At 43.5% G+C, this 25,066-nt stretch overlaps 1 protein-coding gene across 6 annotated transcripts in view; it reads left to right on the plus strand.

Moving 5' to 3' along the window:
• The window catches only part of HMCN1 (hemicentin 1), a 327,504-nt gene that overhangs the window by 227,901 nt on the left and 74,537 nt on the right, over positions 1–25,066 (plus strand). For all 6 annotated transcript variants that reach the window (XM_043521104.1, XM_043521103.1, XM_043521105.1 and 3 more), the window contains exons 48-55: positions 3,979–4,065; positions 5,462–5,653; positions 6,521–6,694; positions 8,742–8,855; positions 16,459–16,604; positions 17,847–17,997; positions 22,680–22,883; positions 24,355–24,468. In XM_043521104.1, coding sequence (XP_043377039.1) covers positions 3,979–4,065; positions 5,462–5,653; positions 6,521–6,694; positions 8,742–8,855; positions 16,459–16,604; positions 17,847–17,997; positions 22,680–22,883; positions 24,355–24,468 — 1,182 coding nt within the window. The remainder of the gene's footprint in view (positions 1–3,978; positions 4,066–5,461; positions 5,654–6,520; positions 6,695–8,741; positions 8,856–16,458; positions 16,605–17,846; positions 17,998–22,679; positions 22,884–24,354; positions 24,469–25,066) is intronic.

Consider the following 25,066-nt stretch of genomic DNA (forward strand, 5'->3'; position numbering starts at 1 on the left):
TTTTAAGTTACATTTTCCCCAGGAATATGCATAAATTTGGGGTGGCATATTATTTCCAGATTAGTAGTCAGTATTATTTTTTAATCAGCAAGTAATTGTCAGGCATCCTGAAACTTGACTGACAATCACACCATTTGGCAGGATAATACTATAAGCTCTTGCTTTTCTGAAGTGCTGAGCAATGTGTGCTCCCATTGACTTCAGCTGGAGTTGTGGGTCTTCAGCCCTTCTGAAAGTCAGACCCTAAATGATAACTATATTCTGTCCATTCACGTTTATTTGATTAGCTCAGGCACATGGAAAAATGTAAAAGCGGGATAAGCGGTAAAAGTATTCGTCATTTCACTGTTTTCATCAAATGGTTCTAACTTTAACAGAAGATGCCAGTGATGGAATTGGGAGCCTCACTACAATAGTCTTCACTTGCCTTGAGCAGAAATGCTAAGTGAAACCTATCTTAATTGGGTTACATGGAAATTTGCGGGATGGAAGCCTCTTCTGTTTTCCTTTTTTGTATTTATTTTTACATTCTAATAATGTATTTGTATTTCAAAGGGCTAGTTATAGGAATTAAGCCATTAGGTACACAGAGTATACACCAAGTTAAACAAGTAAATGCTTTAAACAGAAGGTACCACAAAGATACTAAAAGCCCATTCTTATACTGGCAGTCAAACTGGCATTTGTTTCCATAAATCACTTTGTAGCAGGCAGGCAAGCCAGGTTGTTCAGACACATTGGTGTGGCCTTATTAGTACTATATCTGCAAAAGATTTTTGAGGTAACTATGTCATATTTTTCTGAAAGTCTGGAATAATTTAGTGTTAATAATTTACTGAATTAATTTGGAGACAAGGTTGTGTCGTGTGTGTAATTCTTTTTCTTTTTTTTAATTTATTGTGAGCAGTAATAGTTGGCCCAGCTTTCCTCAAAACAGTCCTGAGCGTGTCTGATTTCATCTGTTATTTTTTCCATGTCTCCCATTTATTGTTTTTGTCTAGTCACATTTTAATGTAGAACTCTCATAAAAGCCTTTTCAGTAGTTTTCATACACTCAGACTGAGAGGGTTTGACCCTAATTTCATCACACTTGGCAAGGATATGCCATATATTAGCCATGTCTGCTTGTCCACTGACCTCACTACCATGGCTGAGTCTGCCAGTAACCATCACCCCACTAAGCACATTGTTCAGAGGACAATTTTTAGCCACTGACAATGAAGTAGTTTCTCCAGCTTTCAGCCCAGGGTTTGAGTTGTTGGCTTGATTTATTTTTGTTCTCCCTCTTTCATTTTAAACTCCTTTACTCCTTATCAGGTGCTTAAGATCTGATCTAATTTTCTCATCAGTTTAAAGTAAATTCTATATCTTGAAATGTTTTTTAAAAATTAACTTTCACTTCCAAATTACTGGTAGGTCACAGTTAAATTGTGCGAAAGCAAAAAATTCTTCACTTTCTGTCTTTCTGATGTATCTAGCTATCTAGAGCCCAGTCCTGCTGTGACGGGTTCGGTCACAGAGACCCCTCTTCAGACCGTCACCTGATGCGCTGAAATTACCTTGAGCCAGTTTTCCCTGCCATCTTGGGACTCCAGAACCCTGCCTTGTAGCCTGCTGCAACACAGACCCAAGGTCTGAACCATGCCCCCAGAGGTGCAGGCGTTAACTGAAAACCACTCAGCAGGTTACCTGTTTCCAACACGCAATTCCCAATGGGATCCAAACCCCAGATAAATCCGTTTTACTCTGTTTAAAGCTTATACAGGGTAAACTCATTAATCACTTACTCTGGGTTAATTAATAAACAAAAGTGATTTTATTAAGTATAAAAAGTAGGATTTAAGTGGTTCCAAGTAATAACAGAGAGACCAAAGTAAGTTACCAAGCAAAATAAAACAAAACACGCAAGCCTAAGCCTAATACGTCAAGAAACTGATTACAAGTAAAATCCCACCCTTGGAGATGTTCCAATAAGCTTCTTTCACAGGCTAGACTCCTTCCTAGTCTGGGCCCAATTCTTTCCCCTGTTATATCCCTTGTTAGTTCCTGCAGACATCTTAGGCGGAAAGCTGGGGTGTTCTCATGACTGCAGCACTCTTTGTTCTGTTCCACCCCCTTTTATAGCTTTGCCACAAGGCGGGAATCTTTTGTCTCTCTGGGTCCACACCCCCCCTTTTGAATGGAAAAGTACCAGATTTAAGATGGATTCCAGTATCATGTGACATGGTCACATGTCCTGTGAGACCCCCAGCCTCCATTCTTCCTGGGCGGGCCTACACATACAGAGGAAGGTTTGAAAGTTAACAGAGCCATTTACAGCCAATTGTCCTAGTCAATGGGAGCCATCAAGCTTCCAAACCACCATTAATGGCCCACACTTTGCATAATTACAATGGGACCTCAGAGTTATACTTCATATTCCTAGTTTCAGACAAGAATGATACATTCATACAAATAGGATGCACACACTCAGTAGATTATAAGCTTTGTAATGATACCTTACAAGAGACCTTTTGCATATAACATATTCCAGTTACATTATATTCACACTCATAAGCATATTTCCATAAAACATTATGGATTGCAGTGTCACACCTGCACTATTTGTGGGTAGAATTTGGTCCCTAGTTCATCACCTTCTCTTCCTTCCCAGTTATAAAGCTCTCTCTAAATCCCTTGTTATACTTCAGAGAACCTAACCAGTCCTCCTTATAGCCATGTTGCTTTGTCTTCTTCAGCTTCTATGCTATATTACTGCTCTGAGTCCTAACTCCTTTTTCCTTGACCCAAGTACTACAAAATGCCCTTCATTTAAAGAAGCAATTGCTTCTCCAAAACCAGAGAGTTAACTGTGTTGCGCTTTTCCCAACAATAAATGAAGCATATCATGCCAATGGGGTGGCTCACAAATGGGAGTAAGAGGTTCACAGCTTGCCTCTGGTCATGTTGGTACACATACTAATGAGCCAGTTTTCATGTGCCTTGTCTATTTATGCAAGTACTGAAAATATGAGGGTTGTTTCCAGGAAATTAGGCTCTAAAGCTGCAGATGAATGAGTGAGTGTGGTTAGCAGTGGTGCAAACATTATTGTCCTGATTCTGATTTTGCTTCTGCTGGCATAAACCAGGGGTTGCTCTCCTGAAATTAGTGGGGAGTTAAATCCTCCTCTCACTAACAGTAGTATATCTTGGCCTGTATTTCTTGTTTATGTGTAATTTGCACAGATGTGTGTTTTCTGTATGCACACAGGTGGTTAGAAATAGAACAGACTTTGGGTCAGACTGCAGGTCGACCTTTGAGCAAGTGCTCAAGTGGTAACAGAGGTCATGAGCAGATTCTCTCCTGTGTTCCCCTGCAGGGCTAGTCACAAATGTACTCCTTGTATTGAGTGTGCAAGGACTGCTCCTCACCAGCACCTCACAAGGACTAGCCAGCTCAAAAGGAGCAAGCGGGGGAGAGTGAGGTGGGGGTGCTGGCCAGCGGGGCTGGCTGGTTGCAGAGTGGAACATTTTGTTTCCTGTAAATCCTGCTTGGGTGTTGTAACTTTGCACTGTCACCAATGTGGGCCTGTTCCTAGTAGGTCTGATTCAGCCATTTGTTATTTTTATATGAAAGAAGCAATATGTTCAGACACAGAGGCAAATCGGGCAGGACTACGCTTACTATGCTGCATCAGTGCAGCTGTGCTGCTGTTGTAGCGCTTTAATGAAGATGCTCTAAGCCGATGGGTGAGAGCTCTCCAATTGGCGTAATTAATCCACCTTCCCGAGAGGCAGTAGCTAAGTCCGTGGGAGAAGCTCTCCCGCCAACATAGCACTGTCTACACTGGGGATTGTGTCGGTATAATTACGGCGCTCGGGTATGAATTTTTCGCACACCTGAGTGATATAGTTATACCAGTATAGGCCTGTAGTGTGTTATATTTAAATTGGTGTAACTAATAGTGTGCAATATTATGCCTTTTTTCTCCCTAATAGTGCCCCCAGGGATTGTGGGTGAGAATAAACTGGAGGATGTGAAAGTGAAAGAAAAACACAGTGTTACATTAACTTGTGAAGTCATAGGTAAGGCTTTGCAATGTCACAATATGTTTCCTATTCAACTGCTAAACCCCCAGTAGCCTGGTGTGTGTGTTAGTTGTCCACATCACAGTTCCCTTCCTGACCACAGTTGTTTGAGTGTATATGTACAAATAGCTGAAAGCCAGAATTTGGCTCTTAGTTTTATCTTGACTGTTCTTTTTTACATGTTTTAATATCACTGTCAATGCAGTGGTTTTTTTAAATGAATGTGTTTTTAGTAAATAACCCTAAGAGAAATATCCTATAAAACTTGAGAGAGACTCTTTCTATAGTTTATTTTTTAAACATCCTGTAGAATTTAACAGAAAAGTATATCCCTTTTATGTGCAAAGTAATGCACATTGTAAAACATAATCCCAACTATACATATAAAATGATGGGGTCTAAAGTGGCAGTTACCACTCAAGAAAGAGCTCTTGGAGTCATTGTGGATAGTTCTCTGAAAACATACACTCAGCGTGCAGCAGCAGTCAAAAAACCTAACACAATGTTGGGAACCATTAGGAAAGGGATAGATAATAAGACAGAAAATATATTACATCTATATATATCCCTGCTATGCTTACATCTTGAATACTGTGTGCAGATGTGGTCACCCCATCTCAAAAAAGATGTACTGGAATTGGAAAAGGTACAGAAAAGGCAACAAAAATGATTAGGGATATGGAGAAGCTTCCATATGAGGAGAGATTAACAAGACTGGGACTTTTTAGCTTGGAAAAGAGACTATTAAGGTGGGATATGATAGAGGACTATAATATCATGACTGGAGTGGAGAAAGTAAATAAGGAAGTGTTATTTACTCATTCTCATAACATAAGAGCAAGGGGGTCCCCAAATGAAATTAATAGGAAGTAGGTTTAAAACAAACAAAAGGAAGTATTTTGTCATACAATGCACAGTTAACCTGTGGAACTCTTTGCCAGAGGATGTTGTGAAGGACAAGACTATAACAGGGTTCCAAAAATAACCAAATAAGTTCATGGGGGATAAGTCCATCAATGACTAGTAGCCCAGATGGGCAGGGATGGTGTCCCTAGCCTCTGTTGTCAGAAGATGTGAATGGGCAACAGGGGATTGGATCACTTGATGATTACCTCTTCTGTTCATTTTCTCTGAAGCACCTGGCATTGGCCACTGTCAGAACAGGATACTGGCATAGATGGACTATTGGTCTGACCCAGTATGGCTGTTCTGATAAAATTCTAGAGGATGGTTCAAAAACCTATAGGGCTATAGAATATGTATTCTACAGAACTTTCCTAAAAGGGAAATTTTAAATGGACACATGAAAATGTTCTTTTCTATTGTTCAGTAACTTTTCATATTCTAGAAGCTACAGTAATTAACACTTACAATTAATTGTATTTTTATTAAGGGAATCCTGTACCACAGATTACATGGGTAAAAGATGGGCAGCCTCTTACCCAGGATGGAGATCACCAGATTCTTTCCAGTGGACGTTTTCTTCAGATCACCAATGCTCAAGTTACTTACACAGGGCGATATACATGTGTTGCATCCAATATAGCTGGTGACAAAAGCAAAAGTTACAGTCTCAATGTACTTGGTAAGTGATTGTGATGGTTATCTAAAGAAGGTATTCATCTCATTGAAAGGTGGATATTCATGCTGGGGTGGCTCTAACAGTTAATAGCAGCAATGTCTAAGCTACCTGACTAGAGTTAAATACTTACAGCTGTATACTTGCTAAAGTGTTTAATATTAATAAGGCACTTATACCTTTAAGAAGAAACAAGTTAGGCTGGAAAACAGGGAGTTAGAACAGGAATTAATCTACATATAGATTGAACAAAACAGTGCATTGTCTTGTGTTTTACAGAAGAAATGTGTTACGGACACCATTAAAGGAAATATTGTTTCATAAAAACTCAGACCACCTGTTATTTTATTATGATGGTTATCATGTTACAGACTACAACTAATACAGTAGAGTTTCTTTTACATAGTCTCATATCCTGGCCCACATCCCCTGCCTAGCAATAGCTTTCAGGAAGATCAGACAGTAGACCTGCTGACCCCTAGCTGATAATAGTCTTTGGGAGGTGGTGGAGTAGTAGCTGGTGGCTAGCCTTCTCCCCTTGCACCATTTGACAGCATCTGAAAAGGACAGCCTCTATGAACGTAGGCTGAATTTCAACTTCAGGACAAAACAGGAAACCAGATAGAGCTTCAGCTAGTGCTATAGGACTTTTGCCTGGTTCTGGGTTTCGTTGTGAACAGTTCACACATGCCTAGTAGTGATGCACATCCCCTTATTTAAGTTAAAACCAAGTCCCTAAACAGGATATTGAATTTTCTTTATAAAGAGATTTCAAATAACACCAGCAGTTCTCCATTTAAAAGTTATAGTAGCCTTAAATTGCTTTTAATGGCTGTCAGTTCCTTTGCTGAGGATCTTCTTATTGCTTCCCAGTGTCTCCAACCATTGCGGGTACGGACAGTCATGGCAGTGCAGAAGACGTCACTGTTATCCTGAATAGCCCCACATCCCTGGCTTGTGAGGCTTATTCATACCCACCAGCTACAATTACCTGGCTAAAAGATGGAGCTCCACTGGAATCTAACAGAAATATCCGAATTTTGCCAGGTAATTATTTTTATTCTTAAATAAAATAAATGTTTTGTCACTTATCAAATGATACATTCATAAATCAAAGCAATTAGTTGTAATAATAGCATCATTTTGTACTTCTGTAGCAATTAGTTGTAATAATAGCATCACTTTGTACTTCTGTAGCATTTTTCATCCCAGGATCTCAGAGTTTCACAAACGTTAGCTAATTAATTATTTTTATGCATTCAGATCATATTTATCCCGTTGCTCTGTAAAACGATGGTGATGAGACAAGTTAATTGCACAGTTACAATGTAATGATTAAAGTTAGGTGGTAACAGCATAATAATAACATGGTAACTTCATTTGAAATATTGATAATGACACACATCACCACTATCGCTTGATAACTTTAAAATGTATTCATTACCATACTAAATCGTATCTATATTAAAAAGGCAAATTGAATGACTTATGGAAATTTCCAGTTTACCTCCTTAATTGTGTCTGCAAAATTTGCAGGAAGATCTATTTGTGCAAATTAGGCAATTTTACCCTCTTACTACAATTTGGATATAAAATGGATGTGCCTACAAACTAATTAAGCAGAATTAAGGAGGTCTGCTAAAAATATGTCATACTTTGTGCTGTTAATCTTTAGACTTGTCTGTGAAAATAATGGGAACACTTCAGAAATAGGGGGGTATAACTGAAGAGGAAGTGAAGATAGACAGACGCACAAACAGAAAAGCTAAATAAATAAGATACAGTAAAACCTCAGAGTTATGAACACCAGAGTTACGAACTGACCGGTCAACCACACACCTCATTTGGAACCAGAAGTAAACAATCAGGCAGCAGCAGAGACACCTCTCCACCCTTCCCTCCAAAAAAAGAGCAAGCAAATACAGTACAGCACTGTGTTAAATGTAAAGTACTAAAATAGGAAGAGAGCAGCATTTTTCTTCTGCATAGTAAAGTTTCAAAGCTGTATTAAGTCAATGTTCAGTTGTAAACTTTTGAAAGAACAACCAGAACGTTTTGTTCTGAATTATGAACATTTCAGAGTTATGAACAACCTCTATTCACAAGGTGTTCATAACTCTGAGGTTCTACTGTAGCATTTTTTATAGCTCATTAGTAACTCACCATCAAGAAAGTAAAAATGGATGTGCCTACAAAACTAATTAATGTAGTCCTTTTGTTGGATTATCTCTTGTCTAGCCCTTTGTGGACATATGAAATAGGGGAAAGTTTTTTTGGTAAGATTGTAGGTAATATAATGAAAATGAATGTTACACTTTTGTTACACTTCATTACTGGTAATTTTGCACCTGTGGGAGGAAATGTGAGCATTACTAGTATGTGGGAATTAAATGACTTCACTGGGGGACAGTTCCTAAGAATTCAGGCTGAAGGGAGTTGTAGCCAGTTTAAACTGGGGTTGTGCTCTGCGAATGTAGTGAGTATAAATCACACGTAAGCATGAATTTGTGAGAAGGAAACTGATGCATGCTGAAGCGTACAGGCAATTTGAGTGAATTGCATATCTGGAGTCTCAAATCCTGTTGATTCACTAATATTCACAACATTTCACATAAGAGTGTTATCTTCTCTCTATTCTACACACTGAGCATCTTTTCACTTGAAGTACGCTGCTGAAACTAAACTACAGTACAGTGCCTCAGATCCATCCAGCCCTATATGTAGAATTAGTGCATTTTTACTTGTTCACAGAAAAGAGAAGGTGAAGCACAATTATTCAGACAAAGCACAGGACATAAATTAATTCATGTCCAGAACTGCTTTAACACTTTCATAGGAACTATAACACATACCTAGTCAAGGAGAGAGTGATTCCATACCCAATTCAGATACTGTACATTCATTATTACACAGTGCCACATCCTGACCTAAATTATACATGTGCAATTCCTTCTGAGTTCAATGTGAGTTGTGCTTACACATCCAAGAGAAGAATTTAGCTCTCAGGGTTGAAAGTATGACTGCAGAAAACATTAATAACCTGAGGATCAAGAGTATGGTGCTAATGCTAGAGAATAATATCATCTTTCTGCAGGAGGGCGAATCCTGCAGATTCTAAATGCACAGGAGGACAGCGCTGGTAGATACACCTGCATAGCCACAAATGAAGCTGGGGAAACACTGAAACACTATGAAGTGAAAATCTACAGTAAGTTTGTTATAACAATGGAATACGTTTTAATTTTTTCTCGTTCCTCCATTTTTTCTTTACAGTTTTACCCATTCTGCTGTTCACTAGGGTTTCTGAACCAGCAGGTACTCACTCTATCCAGCTAACACTTGCATTAATACAAATCATGCCCACCATCTTGAAAGACATCAGGAAGATTTGTATGACACCATTTACAAGCATTCAGTTGAGGTTACTGGAGGCTTTGCAATGCCCAGGGGAAGATGTAGAGATGATGCACTTCTCTTTCTGCTGAAATGTTTGTTCTTCTTCAAGTGATTGCTCATGTGTATTCCACAATAGGTGTGCGTGCTCGCCATGTGCACCAGTGCCAGAAGTTTTTCCCCTAGCAGTACATATAGGGGGAAGTGTCCCTCGCGACCCCTGGAGTGGCGCCTGCCTGGCACGGTATAAGGGGAGCTGCGCGCTCCCCCCACCCTCCGTTCCTTCTTGCCGCCAGTGAAGGTGCGTCAGAACTACTCTGCTCCAGCTTTGCTGTAGCTTGATCCCCAGTACTGTTCATTTGTTCAGTGCTAGTACCTCTAGTTAGTTAGCTGTTTAGTTAGTTTAGTTAGTCAGTGAGCTGGGCCAGGGCATGCCCCGGGCTTTAAGTCGTGCGGCTCTTGTAGGCGTTCTATGCCAAGAAGTGACCCGCACGCAGACTGTTTGCGCTGTTTGGGAGAAACCTGTATCAGCGAAAGGTGCAAGATTTGCAAGTCATTTAAACCTTGGACCAAAAGAGAAAGGGACATTAGGCTCCAGGCCATCCTGATGGAGTCGGCGCTGAGCCCGACTCTGGCACACCGCTCCGAACCGGTACCCGGCACCATGGTGTCGGTACGCGGCGACCCTCCGGTGCCATCCAACATTTGGCACCACTCCCTGTTCACGGGGCATGCCAAGAGGGCCAGGAAGACTCCCTCTTCACAGCGGCACCAAAGGAAATCTGGGACAGAGGCTAGACCCATGTCGGGCAGTCATCGCTCCCCACCGGGCCCCAGGCCTCCGACTCACGTTGAGTGGAGTAGCCCAGTCCCTACAGAACAGGCCTCTCCTGATGTCCAGATGCCTTCCATGCCTGAAGCCCTCCAGGTGGCCTGGGATGTTATGTCCATGCCGCTGCCCGGAGCGCTGCTGATGTTGGTCCCACGCTCTAGAGGCAAGCCACCGCTGGGATCTCCGCAGTCGCCTCCGGCTCGGTCTCGGTCAAGGGAACATTCCCGATGCCATTCACTGTCCAGCAACCGCTCGGACAGAGTGCAGGTGGATCACCCTCAACGCCGACCAGACTCTCTGTCTGGGTTCCGTCCGTTTGGGACTCTCGGCACCGCTCGTCCTCAAGGAGTGATTATTGATGGGACCGCAACAGGCGCCGCCAACGGTCTTCGTCTCGGAGTGGGTACCACAGCCGGTCACGGCATGGTCATCAATGCCGTTCCTGCTCGGACTCCTGCTCCAAGTCTCTGCCAAGACATTGCAGCCCCGGGCGTCGATCACTGGTGTCTCGCCAGTGCGGGTCTGCCCGTCAAGGCCGTTCGCGGAGCAGCTGCTACCATCTGTACCAGTCCTCCACGTCGAGATCGCGGTCCCATGGCCAACATCGATCCCGGCACCGCCGCTCCTCCCAGTCCAGAGGCAGCATCAGATCGTACGCCAGCCTGGCCTCCATTCATAGCCGTCCTTTGATGGGCCAGGCCAGCCAAGCCGAACAGTCGACCCCGCCAGTGCCACAGCAGGTGCAGTGGCACCGAGTGTCGTGGCCGGCCCAATGGTACCATTGGGCACCGTGGCCTCCAGTGCAGCTCCCGTTGAAGGCCCACTCGGTGGCCGGTGCTTCGGAGGCTCCATCGGCCACCCTATCCAGACCCCCAAGGAAGGAGTCGCTGGGACGTGCATCCTTGGCACCGTTCCTAGAGTCTGACCAGGTGGTGGACCCTCCGGTGCCAACCAATACCCAGAACGCTGCACCGGGCCTCCTTGCCCCGCCCGGAGGAGGCGATTGCGGCCCCGCCCCCCTCTGTCCCACAGGAGGACTTCAGGGCCCATCAAGAATTCTTAAAGAGGGTGGCAGCAAGCCTCCACCTCCAGGCAGAGGAGATGACGGAGCCCTCAGACTCCCTGTTTAATGTACTGTCCTCATTGGCACTGGGTAGGGTGGCCTTGCCCCTTCATGAAGGGGTGGCTAAAATTTCAAATGCCCTGTGGCAGACACCAGCCTCGTTGGCCCCTGTCTCTAAGAAGGCGGAACGCAAGTACTTAGTACCCACCAAGGGGCATGAGTACTTGTATACCCACCCGGTGCCCAACTCCCTGGTGGTCGAGTCAATCAACCATAGGAAACGGCAGGGTCAACCAGCCCCAACCCCAAAGAATAAAGACTCTCGGAGACTGGACTCTTTTGGAAGGAAAATTTATTTTTCTTTGAGCTTCCAGTTGCAAGTGGCAAATCATCAGGCTCTCCTGGGCCGGTACAAATTCAATCTGTGGGGCTCCCTGCCCAAGTTTGAGGACTCCCTCCAGAAGAGTGATAGAAAGGAATTCAAGGCACTAGTGGAGGAGGGGGCAGCGGCTGCTAGGGCGTCCCTGCAGGCAGCCTTGGATGCTGCGGATACGGCTGCACAATCCATGGCCTCTGCGGTGTCCATGAGATGGGCGTCATGGTTCCTGCTCTCTGGGCTTTCCAGCGAGGCGCAGTCCTCCATGCAGGATCTCCCATTTTGACAGGAAAGCCCTGTTTGCGGAGGAGACAGATACAAAACTGCATGGCATGAAAGACTCCCACATGACCCTCCAGACTCTGGGCCTATATGTACTGGCTCCGGCAAGACCTAAGTTCAAGCTACAGCAGACTCCCACCCAGGCTGCCTTCCCAAAGTATGAGGCCACCCACAAGAAACAGCAGGACTATAAGAGACGCCCACAGAGGCAGTCTCGGCTGGCCTTCCAGCCTGGCTCCTCTAAGGGCAAGCAGGCGGGGAAAAGGCGCTTTTGACGGGCCGCTTGGGGGCACCCCGCCAGTCTTCATCAGGGATCCACCCACAATAAAGCTCCCCTTCTCCAACCAGTTGTGTGCTTTCCTCCCAGAATGGTCGTAGCTAACCTCGGACTGATGGGTCCTCAACACCATCTCCCGGGGTTACACCCTCCAGTTTACTTCCTCCCTGCCCAACTACCCCCCACCCCCAACCCTATTGGGGGATCCCTCACACGAGGCTCTGCTCGAGCAGGAGGTGGGGCAGCTCCTAGGACTAGCAGCGGTAGAGGCAGTGCCTGAGGAGTTCATGGGCAGGGGGTATTACTCCCGATACTTCCTTATCCTGAAGGCCAAAGGGGGCCTCAGACCCATCCTGGACCTGCAAAGTCTGAACCAGTACATGGTGAAACTCAAGTTCTGAATGGTTTCTCTGGCCTCCATCATCCCCTCCCTGGATCCCAGGGACTGGTATGCTGCCCTCGATCTGCAGGACGCATACTTCCACATCCACATATTCGAGGGGAACAGGTGCTTCCTCTGTTTTGTGGTGGGACAGAATCACTGCCAATTCACTATCCTCCCGTTTGGTCTGTCTCAGGGTGTTTACAAAATGCATGATGGTGGTAGCGGCCTACCTCAGACGGTGGGGGGGTCCAGATTTTTCCCTATCTGGACAATTGGTTGGTCAAGGGCACCTCCCGGTCTCAGGTGAGGGATCACGTGGCACTCCTACTGTCCACATGCACCGCCTTGGGCCTATTGGTAGACAGCACCAAATCCATGTTAGTCCCGGTCCAACATATAGAGGTTATCGGGGCGCTCCTGGACTCAGCGTCAGCCACAGCCTCTCTCCCGCCAGACAGATTCAAGACCCTGAAAGGTCTCATGGACTCGGTCTCAAAGTTCCCGGTGACAACAGCCAGGGTTTGCCTGTTGCTCTTGGGTCACATGTCAGCGTTGCACGTACATGGTCCATCATGCCAGACTCAGGATGAGGCCCCTCCAACTCTGGTTGGCCTCGAAGTTCTCCCAGGCCATGGACAGATGCCGGACTCTGTGATCACCTCCCTGTGGTGGTGGTCCGCCCCAAACAACATGCTCCAAGGGGTCCCATTCAGGGACAGGGCCCCGTCATTGGAGCTGGTGTCTGACATGTCGGACCTGGGTTGGGGGGCCCATGTAAGGAACTTTCAGACCCCAGGCCTGTGGTCGGCCCAAGACCTGACCCTATATATAAATGTCAAGTAGTTCAGGGCGGTACGCCTGGCCTGTGTGGCTTTCTGCTTGTACCTGGAGGTCAAGGTAGTCAGGTCCTCGCGGACAACATGGCCTCGATGTTCTATATCAACAGGCAAGGCGGGGCCCAATCCTCTGCCACGAAGCCCCCAGGCTGTTGATTTCTGTATATCCCACGACATCCACCTGAAGGCCTTCCAACTACTGGGCGCCTGGAATGAGAGAGTGGATCACTTGAGCAGGGACTTTTCGTTGCAATATGAGTGGTCCCTCCACCCGGAAGTGGCCCACCGGCTATTCTGAAGATGGGGAATTCCCCAGGTGGACCTATTTGCGACTTGACAGAACTGGTGATGTCCCCAGTTCTGCTCGGAGGGAGCTGGGGGCGGGGGGCGCTATCTCTGATGCCTTTATCCAGTCCTGGTCAGGCCGGCTTCTCTACGCCTTCCCCCCATTCCCTCTAATCAGCAGGGTCCTGGAGAAGATAAAGACGGACAAGGCCCGGGTCATCCTGATTGCCCTGGCGTGGCCCAGGCAACATTGGCATGGGACCATCACAGGCCTGGTGGTAGCTCCGCCGTGGCCATTGCCGCTCCACCCGGACCTGCTGTCTCAGGACCAGGGCCGCCTCCTCCATCCCAACCTAGAGGCTCTTCACCTCACGGCGTGGCTGCTCAGTGGTTAGGCGGAGAGGAGAGGACGTGCTCAGAACAGGTTCAGCGCGTCCTCCTTGAAAGTAGATGGCCCTCCACTCGCCGTGCTTATTTGGCGAAGTGGTCCCATTTTTCTAGATGGGCAGCGGACCACGGTGTCTATCCCGTGACCACCCCGATCCAGCTTATTCTTGACTACCTCCTCCGCCTGAGAGCCCAGGGTCTGGTGCCTTCGTCAGTCAAGGTGCACCTGGCAGCCATATCGGCCTTCCATCCGCCAGTGTAGGGACACACGGTATTTTCCCATGCTATGACTGGCTGGTTCCTCAAGGGGTTGGACCGTCTTTTCCCATATTCTAGACCCCTGGTCCCACAGTGGGACCTGAACCTAGTGTTGGCTTGTCTCACGGGGCCCCGTTTTGAACCACTGGCCATGTACTCCTGGTCTCATCTCTCGTGGAAGGTGCCTTCCTGGTTGCAATCACGTCAGCCAGGCGAGTCTCAGAGCTCAGGCCCTGATCTCTGAGCCGCCATACATGATTTTTCATAAAGATAAGGTCCAGCTCCGCCCACACCCCGCATTCCTCCCGAAGGTGGTCTCCGCTTACCACACGGGGCAGGACATTTTTCTACCGGTCCTCTGCCCAAGACCCACGCATCCAGTGAGGAGCGCCGTCTCCACATGCTCGATGTGCAGTGGGCTCTGGCTTTCTACCTTGAGCAGACTAAGCCATTCAGAAAGTCCTCGCAACTGTTCGTCGCCTCGGTCGAGCGCGCAAGGGGCCAGCCAATTTCCACTCAGCGGCTTTCCAATTGGATCACTTCGTGCATCCGTACCTGTTATGAGCTGGCGGGTGTTCCCCCGCTGCCCATTGCAAGGGCATCTCGACTCGGGCACAGGCCTCGTCGGCTGCTTTCATGGCCCACGTCCCCATTCAGGACACCTGTAGGGCCGCCACAAGGTCTTCGGTTCACACGTTCACCTCGCACTATGCGATCGTCTCCCAAACGAGGGATGATGCCGGGTTTGGCAGGGCTGTCCTCCGGCCTGGGAACTTGTGAACTCCTACCCACCTCCAACAGATATAGCTTGGAATCACCTATTGTGGAATACAGATGAGCAATCACTTGAAGAAGAAAAGACAGTTACCTTTTCCGTAACTGGTGTTCTTCAAGATGTGTTGTTCATCTCTAGTTCATATCCCACCCTCCTTCCCCTCTGTCGGAGTTGTCTGGCAAGAAGGAACTGAGGGTGGGGGGAGCACGCAGTTCCCCTTATACCGCACCAGGAAGGTGCCACTCCAGGGGTTGCAGGGGGTGCTCCCCCGCTGCGGAAAAACTTCCGGCACTGGTGCATGTGGCGAGCAGGCACACCTATTGTGGAATAGACATGAGCCACTCATCTCGAAGAACACCAGTTACGGAAAAGGTAACTGTCTTTTGGGCTTTCAAGTCAGATGGATACTGCACAGCTGAAGAACTGTGAAAACCCACAGGCTCCAGAGCTATTTTTAAAAGTAGAACCTAATATCTAATGGGAAGTTTTTACTTGAGTGAGGTAAAACCACTCACTATTATATTTTGTAGTAAAATGCCACCAACTCCCTCCCTTCCCATGCAAGGTTCCCTGTCAGCACTTTTGATTCTTTCTGATTCTTCCTTACAACAGTGATTTCAACCATCCCTAGTAACTATACCAGTACTCGTACTTCAGAGTCTTGGGGCCAATATTCTAAGTGTTCTACTCTATTTTAATGCTGAGACTCTTTGCTTGGGCCCCCAGTTAAACATTGCTTCCCATCTTCCATTCATTGGTTAGTGCTCTAAACTGAAAAGGAGTTTGGGCTGTTCCCAACCCCGTCTTGTAACTTTATTGTTTATTATTAATTATTATTATTATTATTATTTGAATTGGAGAAGTACCTAGAGGACCCAGTCAGGGATTGTGGTCCCATTGGGCTAGCTAGGCTCTGTATGCCATAATGTAAAGATGGTCTCCGTGCCAGAGAGCTCACTGTTTAAGAAAGGCTGTACAGTGACACTGAAAAGAAATAGAACTTCACTTGGAGCTTATTTAGATTAGAGCTGGTCAAAAACTTTTCAGTGGAATGTTTTTCCATCAGAAAATACCCATTCATCAAAATCAAAACTTTATGTGGGAATGTAGACATTTATTTTTTATTATAAATTATAATATAATTTTTTAAATGTCAAGTCAAAACTGGAACAAAATGTTTTCATTGACCCAAAACTCATTGTTTTCCCAAAATTTCATTTTGTGGCAAATTTCAAAATTCTGAATCAGAATGACAACAAATTTCAAAATGTCAGAATTTCCCAAGGAAAGGATATTCTGAGTTTTGACCAGCTCTACTCATTAAGGATTCAAAAGCCTAACTTTAGCCACGTTTTTGAAAATACTGGCTTTAATTTTTATTATTTTTGATTAAATAGTAGGTAAATATGAAAGCGAGATACATGGTAGAGTGGGACAGTCAAGAATGTAGTCTGGTGCACTTTCACCAAAAAGTTAAGCACTGCTGTTTTGTAATAACCCAGCTGTGGTGCTTGGAGAAAAGGATCACAGAGGAATGTATTTTTTTACTCTATGGTTATTATCCTTGCTGTCCCTATGTCTGGTTCATTTTAAATGATGTATAACATGTTAATTCAGTCAGGGAAATCTCTTTCACTTCTTTGGGATGTTTGTTTTGTGCAGTTCCACCCGTCATTAATAAAGGAGATATCTCAAGCATGGGTCTCTCTCCTAAAGAAGTGAAGATCAAAGTAAACAACAGCCTTACTCTAGAGTGTGAAGTTCATGCAATTCCTGCTGCTGCTATCAGCTGGTACAAGGATGGACAGGTCAGTCACAAATTTAATTCCTTTTAATGGGTAGTTTTCTTACAGAAGCAGTTGAATATCATAATTTTTAATCAACATTTTTATAGCACCATAGGTGCACACATGGCTCCTGATCCTGCACCACTGAAATCAATGGCTCCCTGCTGTCCTCCTCCTGCCCCCATCCCCAATATTATGGATTGTGGGTACTATTCCACAATTTTATGGATCTCAGGGAATCTGCTATAGGCCAAGTCCCTCTGCACACTAGCACTAGAGCTCCTACTTCTCCCTCTGGTTCACTTGCAATGCAGGTGGGACAGTGCTGCCAGACTTCCTCTGCCTGAGACTGCTTGTTCCTTTGTATTGAGTGGTCATTGCAGAGAAGGCTGACTCCCTCTTGTGCAGATTCCCCGCCAAGGCTTGTGCTGGAGAGAGGCATAACATCCTGGTTCCACCCTCAGTCCTCCCTTTGCCATCCTGGCCTTACCCCTCTTCACCTTGGTTCTCTAGAACTTGCGGAGAACCCTCCACTGGGTTCTGAAAAGAAGTGACAATGCCCCAGAAGCAGCTGACCTTCCAAAGGGGTTCCCCTCCATGCGCAGATTTTGGGTACAAATGAGACCCTGAGTACAAAAGTTGTTGAAAGGAAATGAATTGAGGGCACCACAACATTATATTTATAGTCATTCTTCAGATTAATTGCATTTTAAAATAAAATAATGCAAGACATCTGCTTGGAAAGAGTAGATTTTTTTTCTTTGTTAATAACTTTTTATTCCTATAAAGGGCTCCTTTCCCATTAAGTTTCTTCACTTACATTTATCACATATATTTCATTAGTTTGGAAGCTTAGTATCATGGTAATGTGACTTTTTGCTATATTCTCGGCCATAGACACATTTTTGCTATATTCTAGACCATAGGCACATTAATAGGCTTAGCATCTCACAGGATCAGGCCTCCTAACTGGAGTGTGATTCCTAATGTTATTGGGAACAATAATAATAGATATATTTTTCTGTTACTCTTGGCAAAGCCAAGGAAATCAAAAAGGAAAGAGTTGAGTTTAAAAGAACATGTTTTCTTATTCCCAACTTGCTTTAAAACGCTTAGTCAAGTAGTCATGTCAAGGTAGACGTAAGTAATTTGACTGGTGTGTTAGAGCAAAATGGATGTACCATCAGATTACTTTCATGATTCTTAATACTTCAAGCATTTATTTTATTTAATACTTATACATTTGTTTAAATTAAATCACAGCCTATTAAACCAGATGCTCATGTTACCATCCAAGCCAGTGGCCGGACTCTGCAGATAAAGGAAGCTCAGGTATCAGACACTGGTCGTTACATGTGTGTGGCATCCAACGTTGCTGGAGAGGATGAAGTAGAATTTGATGTGAACATACAAGGTAAAGAGGGAAACAAAGTTCAAATAATAATAAAATTCTCCTATTCTGTCAATGTGAGTCATTTTCTAGTAATATTTGGTTTGGAGCACTGAAATTGTTTATACTTTTCTTATTTTCCCCGCACTGGATCAGTCTAGACCAAGGGTAATTTGACCTGCTTGCTCTAATTTTTTAGGTATTTAGTAAGAGAAAATATTTTAAGTATGAGCTCTTTATTAAATTTATATTTTATTCATATTTAAGAAATAGAAGGCCTGGTTATTTTAAAAATTACAAAAAAAATTTAGACCAGAGAAACAAGAAATGGTAGGCCAGGTCTACTACTTGTTTCTGCCAACTCAGAGGTATGGTTCCCACTGTTTGGACACAGGATTCTTTTACATACCTTAGGGCAGTGGTTCTCAACTGGGGTCTGGGCCCCAGGGGGGCTGTGAGCAGGTTTCAGAGGGTCCACTAAAATAAACCAGAGAGGGGCCGGTGTTAGACTCACTGGGGCCCAGGGCAGAAAGCCGAAGCCTGAGCCCCATCACAAAGGGTTTGAAGCTGAAACCTGAGCAAATTAGCTTCACGGGGGACCCCTGGGGCATGGGGCACTGGGCAGTTGCTCTGTTTTCTACCCCCTAACACCGGCCCTGACTTTTAATCTACTGAGTATGCTGAAAAACAGTACTTGTGACACAGGTGAGCCATGGAATTTTTATAGCATGATGGACGGGTGTGGGGGTCTCAGAAAGAAAAAGGTTGAGAACCCCTGCCATAGGGGACACTTGATCAAGACCAAGCAAATCCCAGTTATTAACCATGGCTATTGTGTTATTAAAGAAAAACAAATCATTAAACAAAACAGCACATGACTGAGTACAAGTGATAAACTTAGTTACTTCCATTACAATCTCTTTTGTATGCCTTTCTGTGGAGATTAACTCTGTGGAGAATAGATTATACCCTTGAGAATGAACCCACCTTTTGTGGGTCACTTTTCTCTGGGTAAATTAAGACCAGAGTACATATATTGTTTCCCAGAATTACTGTGTATTCGGTTTTAGTATCATAAAATCATAGGGTCAAAAGGAACAGCAAAGGTCATTTAATCTAGTCCCCTTATTAAATACTTATCTACTGTTTAGGTTAGTAATAACTAGACAGGCTTCACTTGTCCTTAAACAAGTTAATTTGCCATACATAAATAGTTGCTGAAGGTAAATGATCTAAACTAAATCTTTACTGAATATTTAAACTAGTACTTAGAAGAAGCTATGTAATGAGCTGTCTTAATACAGACCAATTATAAATATTAAGGATCTTAAATCCCACTATTTTTTATAAATGTTTAGCCTCTGTCTCCTTTCCAGGAATCTATGGTCTAACCATTTGATGATTAACAGGAGAAACTGTTAGTCTTTTAAGTTCTACAGCATTTCAATATTCCAGTAAACTCATTATAAGAATTTTAAATCTAATTCCTTGGCAGTATCTTAGTTAACTTTCTCTCACCAATCAATGTTGAAGTTTGGGCAGGTTTTCCTTGAGTTGGTTTCTTTTTGAGTCTTCTCTACTTTTCTTCTCTATGTGGGTAGGTGGCTTGTTGAGAGAAACAGGATTAGTTATGTAGTGCTGCTCTCTTAGCAGGGGTGTGTGCACATGTGATGCTCACTTCAGAGTTCCTTATAACCTTCTCCTTCCTATTCACGAAATTATAGGAAAACACACCTCTTTTAGGCTTGTTTAGATTCAAGTAGGTTGCTGTGATTCTTTCATTGGCTCCATGACTTCATAGGTAGCCCTGGGAAGCCTCTTCACCTTATGAATATCATAGAATCATAAAAGATTAGGGTTGGAGGAGACCTCAGGCGGTCATCTAGTTCAACGCCCTGCTCAAAGCAGGACCAACACCAACTAAATCATCCCAGCCAGGGCTTTGTCAAGCTGGGCCTTAAAAACCTCTAAGGATGGAGATTCCACCACCTCGCTAGGTAACCCATTCCAGTGCTTCACCACCCTCCTAGTGAAATATTGTTTCCTAATATCCAACCTAGACCTCCCCCACTGCAACTTGAGACCATTGCTCCTTGTCTGTCATCTGCCACCACTGAGAACAGCCTAGCTCCATCCTCTTTGGAACCCCTGCTTCAGGTAGCTATCAAATCCCGCCCCCAACTCTTCTCTTCTGCAGATTAGACAAGCCCAGTTCCCTCAGCCTCTCCTCATAAGTCATATGCCCTAGCCCCCTGATCATTTTTGTTGCCCTCTGCTGGACTCTCTCCAATTTGTCCACATCCTTGCTGTAATGGGGGGCCCAAAACTGGAGGCAATACTCCAGATGTGGCTTCACCAGTGCCAAAGAGAGGGGAATAATAATTTCCTTCAATCTGCTGGTAATGCTCCTACTAATGCAGCCCAATATGCTGTTAGCCTTCTTGGCAACAAGGGCACACTGCTGACTCATATCCAGTTTCTCATCCACTGTAATCCCCCAGTCCTTTTCTGAACCGCTGCTTAACCAGTCGGTCCCCAGCCTGCTGCGGTGCATGGGATTCTTTCGTCCTAAATGCAGGACTCTTCTCTTGTCCTTGTTGAACCTCATCAGATTTTTTTTGGCCCAATCCTCCCATTTGTCTAGGTCACTCTGGACCCTATCCCTACCCTCCAGCATATGCATACCCCCTAGCTTAATGTCACCTGTGAACTTGCTGAGGGTGCAATCTATCTCATCATCCAGATCATTAAATAAGATGTTGAACAAAACCGGCCCCAGGACTGTAACATTTCTTTATGTAACATTTCTTTAATTGCCTTTGTTCTTCTTGTAGCTGGACAGCATCAGACATCAACTCTTTTCTTTTATTCAGTCCATTCTCTGAAATATTCTTTCATTTTTATTAGAGTTTGTCAGAAAAGAAATTCTATTTTCAACTAGTCCACCAACACTCTTGTTCTTTATATCAAGGTTTTAGGTTCTCAAAACAGTCTTTTGAAGTTCAGTTACTCTTAGAAAGTCTTTAGCTTAAGTTGTTGATTCTGCATTGAAGATTTTTGGAACTATAATTTTTTTGTTCTCCTGAGTTCAGCGAGGGTGTGCTTATGCACTGCCAGTAATTATTTAATTCCCCATTAATGTAAATATTCTATACATACGTGGCTTCTTAGTAGTAGTAGTAGTCAGTTTAACAAGGTCATTAGATTCCAGGTTGTACATAAAGCATTTTACTATTTACATAGCAATGACCTTAGGAGTTATATTTGGAGCTTTGCATTTAGCTAATGTATTTGCAAGCATGCCTTTCACAAAGGTGTTTGTCATTTCAACATTTAAGAAATAAACGAAAGTTTAAAACATTTCTAGCGACACGTTTTTTCCTGGAGTTTCAAAAACACAAACAGAGTTTTTCCTTTGAAAAGAAAAGGCATTGGTATGGCTACTTTACAACCTAGATTTATGACCCTGATAACACACTCTACATTCCTTTTTAGAATGAATGTTTTAAGTGGTTTGTCTCCTTAAGGTTTGCTTGTCCTTGGGAGATAGGCGTGGAAACCTTCTGGTATTTCTTTGATTAGCTTAAATATTTTGTAACATAACCAGCTAAACATATGTATTGTTATATTCCCAAGCATCCTGGCTATGATAGTCTTGTAGTTATATTTTCTATTCAGTAAAGGTGCAAACAAGTTTGTAACAATCTAAAAACTTTATAATAATTTTATTAATATCATTTTTGCATCAATATTAAGTTTCTCCCTACAGTAGCACTAATGGCCCCAGTCTGCAGCCCTGTTGTGCTAGGCACTGTATGCATAAACAAAAAAGACAGCTCCAAAAACTCATGTCAGAAATGTTTTTATAACTTGTTTAGCATAAGAGAGAGAAAACATACTTGGTACTTTTCATCTATAAATCTGAAATCTATTTACAAAGAAAGGAAAGTGTCAAATATTTCCATTTACAGATGGGGAGGATGAGCACCGATAGTTAAGTGACTTACCCAAGGCCATGCAGCTAGTGGTTGGCAGAGTTACATCTAGAGATGAGGTCTCTCATTCCCATGCCTGCGTGCTAGCCACTGGACTATGCTCTGGCAGTTAGGTTGATTTCTTGTGTCATAGTTCACCAAATTTTATTTCACAGGAAGTTTTGCCTGAACAAAGGTTGCAGGAAAAAGAAAACCTATTAATTTGCTCACACTAGCTATAAGGGCAGTGATGATGGGTAAAATAATAAGGCACTTCTAAAAATTCTTTTTCTTAAGAAATCAGGTGCCTTTAAGATGTCTCAGGTTGGACATCCAGAATCACTAGTCACTTATGAAAATCTTGGATAAACACAATATTTGTCCCAAACACCTTCCAGTTAACTTGAAGTAGTGTCCTCTCCTGGCTTTTTTTTTTTTTTAATCAGTTCTTCCTATTTAGTCAATCATTAACCTACAGGAAGTGCCCAGTACATTAATCGGTAGTGCTTAAGTTATGTGCATGACCGGGTTCACACTGCTGCTCGGCGTTGGGATTTTCATGCATGGAGTACATGACTGATGTGATGGGATCTAATTTAGGATGCTTATTTGTCGTGTAGCTCAAAGATGCTATTTAACAACTCCAGTATTTTTTTGTTACTAGATTGTCCAAATATGGATTTCTGCTATAAAATCCTAACTCCTATACCTCTTCTTTCTCTCTGAATGTAGTTCCTCCTAGGTTCCAAAAACCTCGCAGAGCATGGGAAGTTGGTAACACAGTAGATACAGGCAGAGGTGGAGAAACCAAAGATGTGATTGTCAACAATCCTCTTTCTTTGTATTGTGAGACCAATGCTATGCCCCCTCCTGTTCTCACCTGGTATAAAGATGGCTACCCTCTGAGCTCCAGTGATAAAGTACTGATATTGCCAGGTGGGTATTTTAACAGATCACCTGATGAGCTTAATAAATAATGATAATACTTAGCACTTATATGGCAATTACATTTTTCATCTTCAAAGTTCTCAATTTACTAATAATTTTGGATGTGCATCCTTCTCAATGCATTTTTTCTTGAGTGGAAATTTTCACACCCAGTGCTCAGACTTTATATATGCTTTTGATTTTTCACCCTCTTTATTTAAAGTATAATCCCTTAACTGATTGTGAATATGGACATTCAGCTATTACATGCTGATTGACAGATATGGGTGAATATGCAACAGAGACATTGAACAACACCTACAATCCACTGTTGTTGTTACATTTCCTTATGTGTTTCACTTTAACAAAACAATCACATTTGGAGTAGTAACATTTCTCCATTGAAGCTGAGAGCCATGGAAACCCTAAAATGGAACAGTCCCTATGGAACCCTGCACAAATAGGTGATTTATTCACATTCTGTGGGCTTGATTGTGCCCTTTCGCTACAGCCTTGAGTAAGGGGCTGTGCAGAAACACATCATCCCAGAGGAAGCTCCAAAAGGGATTTTGTCTGAATGATACAATGTGTCCCAGAGCTCCTCCATGCACACTTTGCTGCAGCACCCCTTCAGAGGCTTCAGAATGCACTTCCTGGCCTAGCCAATCAGCTCTGCTGCCTCATGCAGACAGGTTGGTATCAGGCCGTTGGCCTTCTGCTACCCATCCCTTTGGAGAAGCTCGTGCTCCAGGGAGCACTAGTAGGGAGTACTTCCTGCACTTAGGACAGCAGTTTTATCTGGTGGTGGTACGGTGGGTGGTGGTACGGCATATGGGTGGGAAGGCTCCTTGTGCCCTCCCCATCTTTGCTTATCTGTTCAGAGGCCAGCCATAATCTGGATCTGTATTATTTCCAACATTTGTTCTCTTCTCTGAGCAGGGAGGGAATTGCACCAATTTGTTAAAGGATAGTATTTTAAATAAAGAAGAAAGTCAAAGAGTAAAACCACATATAACTGAGCACTGAGAGCGAAAATTTCTAGTCATACATAGTTTACCAAAGAGCAAATATTCTACAGTTCGGTGTACTTTCCCCAATGGAGTCAATTACAAAGTTTTCTATTAGCTCACTGTGGAAAGTTTCACTTCTAGATTGATCAACAGCTCTGTTGCTGATATGTCTCCAAAGACTATAGCTTCCTTCCAATGGAATTAATTCTTTGCCAACATTTTATTATGAACCTCCAACTAAAACCAAGCTGGATGTAGAGAAAGCAACTATGAAACAAAAAGCTTTAAGTTAGTCCAGAACTGAAAGTGATCATTCAAGACAAACCAATGGGGAGAAAATTACATCCCCAGCTCTTTGCCCCCAGTCATTCATGACTTCATTGACTCAGGTCTCCAGAGGAATGTGGTGTGTTTGAGTGATGGAAATCACTTGATTTTAGATTTAAATTTTGAATGTGTTTTTCCTCCAGGAGGTAGAGTGTTACAGATTCCACGGGCTCAGGCAGAAGATGCTGGGAGATATACATGTGTGGCTGTAAATGACGCTGGAGAAGATTCCATTCAATATGATGTCCAAGTGCTCTGTGAGCTAATGTTGCATTATTTTCTATTTTTAAAAATTCCAAATTCACTTTTTATGGCAAAAGACCCTAAAGGAAAAGTCCTGGCGAAATTAATAGAGAATGATTGCATTATATAGAATAGCTCAGTAAGATCATATAAAAGGTAATAAAAATATATATCCCTGCTATAGAATTCTATATAACTGGCATTTAATTCTATAGATTTTTAGATCATTTCCATATAATTGTATTGGAGTTACTCCTAACAGTCTGTAGGACTGTTCCATAAGTTGGGTTGGATGGCTTCAAAGTCTAAGTCTTGTATGATCCAATCAGAGACATACTCTGTAGCCCATGAAAGCTTATGCTCTAATAAATTTGTTAGTCTCTAAGGTGCCACAAGTACTCCTGTTCTTTTTTTAGGAAATCTTTGTGCGTCTTGCCTTGGCTTTGAGTGTACTCAGTTTTTTTCCAACTCCAAAACTGCTAAAACCAGTGATTCATTAATAGGATGAGAGGGATGACTGGGAAATCCTCCTTTGTCCTGGCTCTAAAAACTCAACTTCACAACAGGAAAATTAATTTTCCCCTCTTCTCCATTCTGAACCAGATCCCTGGC

This window comes from Chelonia mydas, chromosome 8, assembly GCF_015237465.2.
Source record: "Chelonia mydas isolate rCheMyd1 chromosome 8, rCheMyd1.pri.v2, whole genome shotgun sequence".
NCBI classification, from domain to species: domain Eukaryota; kingdom Metazoa; phylum Chordata; order Testudines; family Cheloniidae; genus Chelonia; species Chelonia mydas.